At 44.2% G+C, this 13,386-nt stretch overlaps 1 protein-coding gene across 3 annotated transcripts in view; it reads right to left on the bottom strand.

Moving 5' to 3' along the window:
• Nucleotides 1-12,124: 12,124 nt before the first annotated feature.
• shroom2a (shroom family member 2a) overlaps nt 12,125-13,386 on the bottom strand; it is a 228,617-nt gene continuing 227,355 nt past the window's right edge. For all 3 annotated transcript variants that reach the window (XM_078559422.1, XM_078559421.1, XM_078559423.1), the window contains one exon: nt 12,125-12,912. In XM_078559422.1, coding sequence (XP_078415548.1) covers nt 12,643-12,912 — 270 coding nt within the window. In that variant the 3' untranslated portion in view covers nt 12,125-12,642. The remainder of the gene's footprint in view (nt 12,913-13,386) is intronic.

The raw sequence follows: 13,386 nt of genomic DNA on the forward strand, positions 1-13,386 counted from the left end.
CAGACAGACAGGTAGGCAGACAGACAGGCACACACACGCACATAGACAGACACACACACAGACACACACGGACTACACATACACACACACCGACACTCAGTCAGACAAACACACAGACAGGCGCACACGACAGACAGGCAGACAGGCACCTCAAACACACAGGCAGGCAGGCAGACAGATAGGCACAGACACCCACATATAGACAGACGCACACACACCCACACAGACAGACATACACACCCACAGACAGACTCAGACACACACCCACACAGATACACACTCATACAGGCACACACCCACACACCCCCACAGACAGACACACACACACCCCCACACAGACAGACACACACACACAACCCCCCCTGACACACACACCCTCACACAGGCAGACACACACCCACACAGACACTCAGACACAGACACCCCACACACACCGACAGGCAGACACCCACACACAGACAGACACACACAGCCACAGATGCACAAACAACCCCCCCCCCCCACTCAGACAGACACACATTCACCCACACACAGACTCAGACACAGACAGACAGACACGCACACAGACAGACACACAAGACAGACAGCCCACACACATGGACAGGCAGACAGACAGACGTACACGCCCCCCCACACACAGCACCCTCACACAGACACAAAATGACCCAACCAACCATTCAAATCAAGTTTTTTTTTTAGCAATCTGACAAAAGGTTCCTTGTGAAGGGTGATGGGGATTCTCCTGTTTCCAGTTCAGCCCCTTCGTTCACACTGAAGTCTGTGAACTGAACCAGAGTCTGATCTTTCCACCTTGAAAAGACACATTCGGGTTGCTCGCCTCATAACCGTGTGTTCCCGGCTGATTTCTTTTACACAGACTGACACGTGGGTTTGATGAGCTCCAAGTTAATCTGAGTTACAATCTAGACCTGGACAAACTGGGCATTGAACAGAACTTTCCACACAGGAGAAGAGAGTCAGGCCAAAAAGCTCCATTACTCCCCATAACCACTCTGGTTACGCCAATCAACGGCCAACAGAGGGGGCCATAGACCACACACATTGCCAGGCAGCTATACTGACAGGATCCGATTTAAGTAGAACATTGGGCATTTCCACACCCAGCAGCGGACTGTTCCCAACCCTGCTTTCATATTTGACCCCGAGGTGAACTTCCAGCCACATAACCTCTTCATCACCAAGACTGCTTATACCTCCAGCTTTGTAACATTGCTCAACTCAGCTGCTGCTGAAACCTGTGGACTCGATTATTCCAACACTCTTCTGGCCAGACTCCCATCTTCTGCTCTTCAGAATCTTGAACTCCTCCAAAACCTTGGCCCATATCCTAACTCGCACCACATCCTGTTTGCCCATCAGCCCTGTGCTTGCAGACTGGCTTCCATTCTGGCCTCAATTTTAAACTTCTCATACATATTTTCAAACCCCTGCATTGCCTCACCTCTCCCACTCTCTGTGGCCCCCTTCAACCTCACGATCCTCGGAGATATCTGCACTCCTTCAGCTCTGGGGAGTTATCCATCCCCAATTTTAACTGCGTCACCATTGGTGCCTGTGCCTTCAGCTGCCTGGACCCTAAGATCTGTAATTGCCCCCCTAAAACTCTCCGCCTTCAAGTCTCACTCTAGGGCTTGAGCACAAAAACCCACTGGGGGGGAGGGGGGGGGGGGTGCTGCACTGTCAGAAGTGCCGTCTTTCAGATGAGACTTTAAATTGAGGCCCCATCTGCACATTCGGGTGGGTGTAAAAGACTCCAGGGCGCCATCTCGAAGGAGACGGGGAATTATTCCTGCTGTCCTGGCCAATGTTTATCCCTCAATCAACATCACAAAGAAACAATAGATTACAGCTCAACAATCGGCTGCAGAGCACTTTGAGATATCTGGTGGTTGTGAAAAGCGCTATATAACTGCAGGTCTCTTTAAGGTGCTCCTTAAAACCTTTCTCTTTGAATTAGTTTTTGGTCACCTGCACACTCCTGTGAAGCACCTTGTGTTAAAGGTGCTATTTGAGTACAAACTCTTGTTATTGTTTCTCTGGTTCTAACAGGTCCCTCCTCATATCTCATGTATATCATATATATGATATATATAAACTCTTCAGAGATTTCACCATATGGTAGTTGTCGATTATAATCCTGGTTACTACAATCACAGTGGATTGACAAACAAGCTCTTACCTTTGTGTGCGGTGGTGCTGTTGAAATACAGACAAGTAATAATTAATAACAATCCACTTTGAACACAGCATGATACCACACACTGCACTGTGATATTGGGTAGAGCGCTGAGATCTCGTTTGCTCTTCAACATATTGCCTTGGGGTCTTTTACATTCATCTGAGGGGGCAGACAGAGCCTCGGTTAAAGTGTCGCCTGAAAGATGCACCCTTGACAGTGCAGCACTCCCTCAGTACGGCACTGGTGTGTCAGCCTGGTTTGTGTGCTCAAGTCTCCCTAGTGGGATGTCTGGGCTGACTCAGAGGGGAGTGTGCTACCCATGGAGTCATGTCAGGCATCAGACTGAAGACAATCCTCAACTGGCCTGAAGGAATCTCATTTGGACAGTTAAATTGGAAATATCATGCAAAGGCATTAAGAGAAAGTGTTTATGTGGGCCAATCTGTAAGAAATAATGTGATAGAATTACACTTAAAAGCTCCAGCAAAGTTAATTTGTGTTTTCTTTGTTACCTGCAACATTCTGCTGACTATTCCCAGGTTAGTTGATATGTTGAGGTTTTAAACTTCAGTCACTTAACATGTCTGCATTACAGTGACCATTACTTTATACAGTTGAGAACTGTTAGGAGTGAAGGTAGCCAAAGTCAAACACTACAGCTTTAAACCACAACAGAGGCAAAGAACAACCCACTCAAAACTTCTGGCTTTCAACCAAAGTGTTTCTTGCAGCTGGAAAAGGATAACCAGCCCTGATTTGGGGGATTTCTTTCTCACCTAAATTTACCATCGTAACCCTCTATTCCCTTCTCCCACATCCGCTTGTCACACTTCCCCTTAAATTTATCAATACTATTCACTTCAACCACTCCCTGTGGCAGCGAGTTCCACACTCGCACCACTGTTTGGGCAAAGAAGCTCCTTCTGAATTCCCGATGGGATTTCTTGGCGACTCTTTTTATATCGCTGGCCTCTAGTTATGCTCTTCCCCACAACAGGGAACTTTCTCTCTACAACCACTGTTCCACAGTCAGTCACATCAAATAACTGAGCTGGCAACTTGACAGAGACACGTGACAGGGCATCACTAATGGAACAGAGCAGCAGTGGAAGTTACAGATTTACACACTGTGACAAGCAGTATCTCAGCACCACATTCAGCTTCAATAGTCTCTCCTTATAAAGCAGCCTCAATACCATGTGCCAGTTGTGGATAACAGTGATGGATGATGCCTTGACATTGTCACAGGCTCAGATCCTAAGACCCACATTGTGCTGTGTACAATATGAAATTAAATTATTCACACTTCTTCTACAGCCAGAGAAGATGTTTCTTATTAATAAACTCTGGGACAGACACTAAAGAAGTGACAATATGCAACTCCGACCCAAGGTGCCCACCTGTCAAAGTGTTCTTTTCTTAACTATTGCAACATTGAAGAGATGTCAGCTGTCAGGGAGGCCTCATCTATTGTGAAAATCCAGAGCGAGGTTAGATATCAGGAGGTGGTTTTTCTCCTGGGGGATAGAGAGCCTGTGGAACAAGCTGCTGACTTTCCAATGAATATTCCAGGATGTAGGGTCTTCAGGCGAGACAGGGGAGGAGGTAGAAGAGGAGGGGTATTGCAATATTGATCAAGGAATCAATTACAGCAGTAAGGAGGGATGACATCTTAGAAGGCTCCTCAAATGAAGCCATATGGATAGAATTGAAGAACAAAAAAGGAGAAATCACATTGCTGGGAGTGTACTATAGGCCCCCAAACAGTCAGAGAGAAATAGAAGATCAGATATGTAGGCAAATTTCAGAGAAGTGTAAAAATAATAGGGTAGTAATAGTGGGGGATTTCAACTTCCCCAACATTAACTGGGTTAGTCATAGTGTGATAGGTTTAGAGGGAGCGGAATTCTTAAAATGCATCCAGGAGAGCTTTTTAAGCCAGTACCTAGAAGATCCTACAAGAGAGGGGGTGGTCCTGGACTTAATTTTAGGGAATGAAGCCGGGTAAGTGGTAGAGTTATCAGTGGGGGAACATTTTTCAGATAGTGATCACAACTCCGTTAGATTCAAAGTTGTTATGGAAAAGGACAAGGATGGGCCAGAAATCAGAGTTCTAAATTGGGGGAAGGCTGATTTTATTAAGATTAGATATGATTTGGCCAGAGTGGACTGGGAGCAGATACTTTTAGGTAAATCTGCGTCAGAGCAGTGGGACTTATTCAGGAAGGAAATAGGGAGAGTACAGGACCAACATATTCCAGTAAAGTTAAAGGGTGGGACCAACAAATCCAGGGAACCCTGGGTGTCGAGGGGTATACAGGATTGGATAAAGAGAAAAAGGGAGGCTAATGGCAGATACCGAGGGCTTAAAACAGTGGAGGCCCTAGAGGAGTATAGAATGTGTAGGGGGGAACTTAAGAAGGAAATTAGGAGAGCACAAAGTGGGCATGAAAAAACATTGGCAACTAAAATAAAGGAAAATCCAAAGTTATTTTACAAGTACATTAAGAGTAAGAGGATAACTAGGGAAACAGTAGGGCCCATTAAGGACCATAGTGGTAATTTGCGTGTGGAGCCGGAAGACGTAGGTAGGGTTTTAAATGAATACTTTGTGTCGGTGTTCACAAGTGAGAGGGACGACATGAGTATGGAAATCAGGCAGAAGGACTGTGATATAATTAAAGAAATTAGCATAGAAAAGGAGGAGGTCCTAAGTGGTCTGGCAGGCTCATAAGTAGATAAATCTCCAGGCCTGGATGAAATGTGTCCCAGGCTGTTGAGTGAGGCAAGGAAAGAGACAGCAGGGGCACTGGCAATAATTTTCAATACCTCTCGGGCCACAGGAGAGGTGCCAGAGGACTGCAGGACTGCAATGTGGTACCGTTATTCAAGAAGGGAGGAAGGGATAAACCAGGGAACTACAGGCCAGTCAGTCTAACCTCAGTGGTGGGGAAACTATTGGAAACAATTCTGAGGGACAGAATTAATCTACACTTGGAGAGGCAGGGATTAATCAGGGACAGTCAGCATGGTTTTGTTAAGGGGAGGTCATGTCTGACCAATTTGATTGAATTTTTCGAAGAGGTGACCAGGTGTGTAGATGAGGGCAATGCATTTGACGCAGTCTACTTGGACTTCAGCAAGGCTTTTGATAAGGTCCCGCATGGGATACTGATAATGAAGGTAAGAGCCCATGGGATCCAAGGCAATTTGGCAAATTGGATCCAGAATTGGCTGAGTGGCAGGAAGCAGAGGGAGGTGGTCGAGGGGTGTTTTTGTGACTGGATGCGTGTCCAGTGGGGTTCCACAGGGATCTATAGGACATAGGAGCAGAAATTAGGCCATTCGGCCCATCGAGTCTGCTCCGCCATTCAATCATGGCTGATAGGTTTCTCAACCCCATTCTCCCGCCTTCTCCCCGTAACCTTTGATCCCCTTACCAATCAAGAACTCGTCACATGGTGCCAACTAAAAAAAGACCCATTTACGCCAGCTCTCTGCTTCCTGTTAGCTAGCTAATCTTCTATCCATGCTAATGTGTTACTCCCTACACCATGAGCTTTTATTTTCTGCAATAACCTTTGAGGTGGCACATTATCAAATGCCTTCTGGTAATCTAAGTACAGCACATCCACTGGTTCCCCTTTATCCACAGCACATGTGACTCCTTCAAAGAACTCCAGTAAATTGGTTAAACATGATTTCCCTTTCACAAAGCCATGTTGACACTGCCTGATTGCCTTGAATTTTTCTAGTGCCTGCTGTAACATCTTTAATAATAGCTTCTAACATTTTCCCTATGACAGATGTTAGGCTAACTGGCCTGCAGTTTCCTGCTTTCTGTCTTCCTTTTTGAATAAAGGAGTTATATTTGATATTTTCCAATCTAATGGAACCTTCCCTGAATCTAGGGAATTTTGGAAAATTAAAACCAGTGCATCAACTATCTCACTAGCAACTTCTTTCAAGACCTTAGGGTGAAGTCCGGACCTGGGGATTTGTCAGCCCACAGCCCAAACAATTTACTCAATACCACTTCCCTGGTGATTATAACCTGAGTTCCTCGCTCCCATTTCCTGATTTACAGCTATTTCTGGGATGTTACTTGTGTCCTCTATAGTGAAGACTGAAGCAAAATACCTGTTTAATTCATCCGCCATCTCCCTACTTTCCATTATCAGTTCCCTAGACGCAATCTCTATAGGACCAGTGCTCACTTTGTTAACTCTTTTCTTATTTAAACATCCATAGAAACTCTTACTATCCATCTTTATGTTACTAGCTAGTTTCCTCGCATATTCTAATTTTTCTCTCCTTATTAGTCTTTTTGTCATTCTTTGCTGTTGTTTATATTCTTTCTAATCTTCTGACCTGCCACCTGTCTTTGTGTAATTATATGCTTTTTCTTAAAGTTTTATACTGTCTTTAACTTTTTTAATTAACTACTGATGGTGGGCCCTCCCCTTGGAATTTTTCACTCTCATTGGAATGTAAATATTCTGTGTATTCTGAAATATCCCTTTAAATATCTGCCACTGAACCTCTATTGACATATCCCTTAACCTCATTTGCCAGTTCACTTTAGCTAGCTCTGCTTTCATGCCCTCATAATTGCCCCTATTTAAGTTTAAAATACTAATCTTGGAAGCACTTGTTTCTCCCTCAAAATGAATGTAAAATTCAATCATATTATGATCGCTGCTACCTAGGGCTGCCTTCACTAGGTTATCAGTTAATCCTATCTCATTGCTCAATACCAGGTCTAGTTTAGCCTGTTCTCTGGTTGGCTCCAGAATGTGCTGTTCTAAGAAACTATCCCGACAACATTCTATGATCTCCTGATCTACGCTACCTTTGCACATCTGATTTTTCCAGTCTATATATAGATTCAAATCCCTCATGATTATTGCTGTACCTTTCTGACAAGCTCCCATTATCTCTTCTTTGACACTCTGTCCTACTGTGTAGTTACAATTAGGGGGCCTGTACATCACTCCCATAAGTGACTTCTTACCTTTATCATTCTTCATCTCAATCCAAACCGTTTCTACATCCTGGTTTCCTGAATTTAGATCATCCCTCTCTAATGTGCTAATACCACCATTAATTAACAAAGCCACGCCTCCACCTTTTCCTAACTCCCTGTCCTTCCTAAATATCATGTACCCTTCAGTGTTCAGGTCCCAATCTCTGTCATCCTGTAGCCATGTCTCTGTATTGACTATCAGATCATACTTATTTATTTCTATTTGCACTATCAGTTCAATTGTTTTGTTTCAAATGCTACGTGTGTTTACATAGAGCCTTTAGTTTTGTCCTTTCATTATTTTTGTAGCATCTAACCTTATCTGCTGATATACCCTTAAAATTGTACTCTCTGTCCCTTCCTGTCACAGTCTGTTTCGCATTTCCCATATTAATACCTGTCTCTCTTGCCTTGTTTCTGCTCTTTGGTTTACGACATCTTCTCAAATTTGATCCCTTGCCCCCACTATTCAGTTTAAAATCCTCTCTGCTTCCCTAGTTAGGCGGCTCGTGAGGAGACCAGGCCCAGCACAGTTCAGGTGTAGATCGTCCCAATGGTACAGATCCCACTTTCCCCAGTACTGGTGCCAAGGCCCACAAACCGGAACCCACTTCTCCCACACCAGCCTCTGAGCCACACATTCTTTAATCTTATTTATTCTATGCCAATTTGCATGTGGTTCAGATAATAATCCAGAAATTATTACCTTTGATGTTCTGATTGTTAATTTAGTGCCTAGCTTGTCATACTGACTATACAGAGCCTCCTTCCTCATCCTGCCTATGTCTTTGGTACCTACATGGACCACAAACACTGGATCCTCCCCCTACCACTGCAAGTTCCTCTCCAGTCTTCAGTAGATGGCCCGAACCATGGCACTGGGCAGGCAACAAAACCGTCTGTATTCTTGCTTTTTGCTACAGAGAACAGTGTCAATCCCCTCACTATACTGTCCCCTACTACCACTACATACCTTTTTGCTCCCCCCACTTGGATGGTTTCCTGTACCATAGCGCCATGGTCAGTTTGCTCATCCACCCTGCAGCTCTCACTCTCATCCAAACAAGCGGAGAGATCCTCAAACCTGTTGGAAAATTGCAGAGGCTCACACTCTTGCCTCTGGGTCCCCTTGCCTGCCTCACTCGCAGTCACACCCTCCTGGCCCTGGCCACTGACCAAGCCAGAAGACCCTATCCTACATAGTGTGACTGCCTCCTGGTATAAAGCATCCAGGTAACTTTCCCCCTCCCTGATGTGTCACAGAGTCTGCAGCTCAGCCTCCAGCTCAATGACTCTGAGCTGAAGTTCCTCAAGCTGCAAACATTTACTGCAGGCGTGTTTGCCCTGGGTCACAATGTTATCCAGGAGTACCCACATGTAGTCTTGATACGTCACCTATTCTGCCATCCTTGAGGTGTTATAAATAATTACTTAACTTATTTATGTTGCTTTCTTATATATTTGATGTCCCTTTACCACCAATTTGTGTACTATTTTAAACCTTAGTGATAGAATAGAACTTACCCACTTCCAGATACTCACCAAACAGCTAGCTCCTTTCCCTGTAAGTACAGCAAGAACCAATTTCTATAGGGTGAGAAAGATAGAAAAAGGAAACAAACATGTCCTACCCCACCCCCCCTTCCCCCCCACCACCCCCTCCGAGAGTGAGTTTACCCTGTCTAAACTGCAAGAAAGAACTTAGCCAACTTACACAGTACTTTCCAGTTACTGCTAATTACAAACTAGATTAGATTTTAAGAGCAAAATTTAAGAACAGAATTAAAACTCCCCTCTCAGCAAGCTCCAAATCTTCACTCAGTTTGTCAGCTACACTCAATCAGTTTGCCCTGGTTGCCTATGGGCAGTCAGAGGTGAGTTTCCCATATTTTTATCTGGTTTCTCACCTCTCCCAGAAGATCACATGCTGCTGTTGGGGTGGGGTTGTCTGTATTGTGATGCACAATGGAAACTCACTGTGTGGAACAGGGCGGACAGACCAGACAGGCTCTTCCTGTCCTTCTGCTGGCCGTGATATTTGTTAAATCCCAATTTTCCTAACAAAATGAGTCACGGTCCTGGAGGGTGGCTCACCACCACCTTCTCACAGGCAATTAGGGATGTGAAATAGCAACATTTACATCCCATGAATAAATAAAAACAACCCACTAACCTCTCTGGGATGGGGTCTGCTGTAATATCCATCACCAGGAGCAAGGAGGCATCAAACATTGATGTTTCTAATCTTACAATAAACAGCAACTGTACACTATGTAAAGTAGTGAATGCAACAAATTGGTCTTGCCCATTAATGGACGCTGAGGATGTGAATGATCTAATAGAGGTTTTGAAGATGATTCAGGGAGTTAGATTGAGTAGATAGAGAGAAATAATTTCCTCTGGTTGGGAGGGGGGTGGCACGGGGGGAAAGTACAGAAAATGGGGGCGTAACATTAAAGAGTGAACTCAGCCATTCAGGGGTGATGTTGGGAAGCACTTCTTCACACAAAAGGTAGTAGAAATCTGGAACTCCCTCCTGCAAATAACTGTTGAGGCTGGGCAGTCAATTTAATATTTCAAAACTGAGAGATAGATTCAAGCAAAAAGCAAAAATACTGCAGATGCTGGAAATCTGAAACAAAAAGAGAAAATTCTGGAAAAACTCAGCAGGTCTAACAATATCTGTGGAAAGAGAAACAGAGTTAAAGTTTCGAGTCCGTTTGACTCTTCTTCAGAGTGATAGATACTCCTGTTTCTATATTCATTTCCTCCTTGTGTGGAGAGGTGGTTTTCATAGGATTGAAACTCATTACTAAACTCATCAATTGGATTAATTTGTAGAGGGAACATGCACTGAGCCACGCAGAGTGAAAGCTCCTGATACAATTTTGGGTTAGTGCCTCCCAGCCTAGTGAAGGGAAAAGCAGCCTAGGTTCACACACTTTATTTCTCTTGTGGAGTGACTCTGGCTGTAAGTTACGGGTGAGAACAGGATCTATCCTGGCTATGGTGCCCCAGGGGCCAAACAGCCCACCGATGCTCATATATGAAAGACCGATGGCAGAAAGCACTCATGGAATTGCAGTCAAGCAGAAGTCACTACCCCTTCGGGGAGGATGGGCAATCAATTATTATAACACTCCACAACAAATGGCTACATAGTTATTGTGTTAACATGAAATGTAGATGGCAGGTTTCATTGAAGCAACAAGACTGTTGTGTTAAGCTGAGGCTGTGTATGCCCTATCGGAAAGATCCAACGTCACTATTTCAAAAAAAAAAAGTAGGGGAGTTCAACCTGGTGTCCAGGCCAATATTCATCCCTTCAGACACAACACTAAAACAGATCATCAGGTTACTGTTGTTTGCGGGAGCTTGCTGTGTGCAAATTGGCTGCCACATTTCCCCCTGCATTTCAACCTTGACTACATTTCAAAAGTGCCTCATTGGCTGTGAAGCGCTTTGGTACGTCCTGAGTTTGTGAAAAGTATTACAGAATTACAAGTCTTTCTATCAGTTAAACATGCTCCTCTCAAACACAGATCATTAATGTAACCCTTAATGGTGATCACCTTGTATGGACATTAGAATTAACATTAAGACTCTTCCAATTACAGGTATCTCACTTTGTGCTTCCTCATGAGGTAGAGTGTGCAAGGGCTCAAAACAAGCACTTGAACAAAATATTTCATTGTGCGGAGTCAACAGAAATCAGACCTTTAAGGGGGAGCTGACTCTGATCCTGCAACAGGCTATGTGATCTCCCAAGGTGTTGGAACACTGTGAAGTAAAACCAGCATAGTCTTCAGGTGAAGGAAAAGTTAAAGGGTGGAGGATTATGGGGCCAAGGTATGCAGACATCATTAAATCAGTCCTGTTTGAAAATCACAGATTCTGTTCTTAACTACAATTATAAATTCCTACATCCATACTGACAATAGAAACCTCTGTAAACTTGTCACGCTGTAATTACAATCTCCTGCCACTGGTGACACTGCAGAGCAAAGTCTTTAGAGATACTTCTCTTTATAAATGGAACCATCCGACTTTATAATAGAAAGAGTTGGCAGGAAGTGCAGGCAGACATAAGTCATGTAACATTGCAGACTTTTAAAATGTCAACAGTTTGCAAACAGACAAGTGTTCAGTGTTTGAAACTGCCTGCTGCTGTGACATGGAGAGAGGCAGCTAAGCCATTGTATTGTTCAAACTCTCCATGGGGCAGATCATTCACCTTGCATTGCTTTGTGGGCAGGATGACATATTTTGAATGGCACTTGAGCCATAGAAAAATATCTTTTTCGACATTACTTATAAACAAAAATGGAATACTGTACTTACTCATTGTGAGATAGCTTTACAGTACAAACAGTAATGTCACCCTTCCAGCAGTGCACTACAAAGGTAAAAGCAGCACCACCCCATCGGCCATCTTGCTTTGTAAAGTTGTGATGTTATTACCTGTAGTTTCCTAGAATATGTTTCAGAACACCCAGCAGTGTACCTTTAATTACTAGGGACAAAACCTCATCTACGCCATTTGGTTGCTGGCAGACCCTGGACAGTGTTTGCCTGATCGCTCTCACCATATCTGATAAGCTCTAAACATCCTTTCGCTTCTTCACAAGATCGAACCTTATTGTGAGGCGAGCGCAGGACCATTCTGAGGTGCAAGATTTGACTGGCTCCTTCTAGAGCTGACCCAAGTCTTGTTATCGTCAAGTTTTTAATAGGTACATCTGGAGGCCGGCAGGAGTGTGTGAAAGATGGCTCAGTTGTGCAAAAGGCATGAGTACCTGCTGTGCTGCTCGGTTTGAGTGTAAAGCTCTGTAAACCAAGAAATAAAATGTAAAAGTGCTCGAACATTGATTTCCCCAATGACCAGACTCTAAAATAACTTCTATAACAACCTATTTACTTTAATAATTGCTACAATAAATTAATTTAATGCACATTCTTTTTTTAAAGAAAAAATATCCAGTTATCACATCATTTTATGAATGTGTCATGTTTATCCAAAAGAAAAGAACCTGTTTGGGAACAGAGTGACAGGTTATCGGGATCTTGATCAAAACCAGTAATGAACGTTCTCTTTCTTTTCCATTCTTCTCAGATAAAAGCAGGACAAATTGGCAGGGGACAGCGGTGGGTGTTGGTGTGGCAACAAACAGATTGTTAAGTGTATGTGATTAAATATCCTGAAGTTTAAAAACATTAAATGTTCAATATGACAGAACTCGGTTCTGCGTGGAACATTGCAGCTCAGGCTCGTGGCCGCAGTTCTTCGCGTGATTCCTCCCACGCTCAGCTCCCCCAGTGGACAGATCCAGCTATACCACACACACTGACAGAAAGAGGGGAGCGGGCGCTGATGGCAGCTCTTGGGTGCCCAGTTAAGAGTTGACCCCCTCGGTTTCTACTTTGGCTTGCCATCGAGGGGCAGGCTCTCCAGGAGACACTTCAGCTGCTCCTCTCCCAGTTTGATCTTGTCCTCCAGCTCCCTTTGCTCAATGATGAGGGCCGATTTCATCTTCACAAAGTGCTCGTAGTCCTGGAAGAGCTCATCCGTCAGGTGACTGGAGAGGATGTCAAACACCACCCGCTCCCTCCTGTCCAAGTTCTCCTTCAGCTCCTTTGCATCTTCGTGCTGCCTGGTAAGGAGCTTTTGTTTTTGAGTGAGGGTCCTCTGCAAACAGAGAGAAAAAAATGCAAAGCATGAATCAGTTAAATATTTGATAAAACTCACCCCACTCATTTCTGCACAAACACTGAGGGAACTACATTTCCTGAAGCCGCTGTGAAGAAACCCTCAGGCAAGACAGCTCTCCACACCCTTGTTCCAAAATCAACTCCCCGTTAAGGATATGATTCTGGTTGTACTCTCAAGTAGGTGCCGCTGTTTGTTGGGGTGATGCTTGGCTTATACTACCTCACGCCAGTTAGAGTGTCAGCAGGCCATTCAACCAGGAAAGGCATCTCCAGAATCCTCACACGTGGGCTCTCTAGCAAAAATCACTGGATAATGTTCAGGAGTAGGATCCCAGGCCAATTAATTCTCCTTGGAGCTGAGGTATTCCTGGTCTATGTGGATGAGCTCCTCCCTGGGTACTATACATAATTAACTCAGAGTTCAGGACAGCCTTGGACTTTAGGCACCATT

Source organism: Cetorhinus maximus, chromosome 16, assembly GCF_964194155.1.
Source record: "Cetorhinus maximus chromosome 16, sCetMax3.hap1.1, whole genome shotgun sequence".
In the NCBI taxonomy this organism is placed as follows: domain Eukaryota; kingdom Metazoa; phylum Chordata; class Chondrichthyes; order Lamniformes; family Cetorhinidae; genus Cetorhinus; species Cetorhinus maximus.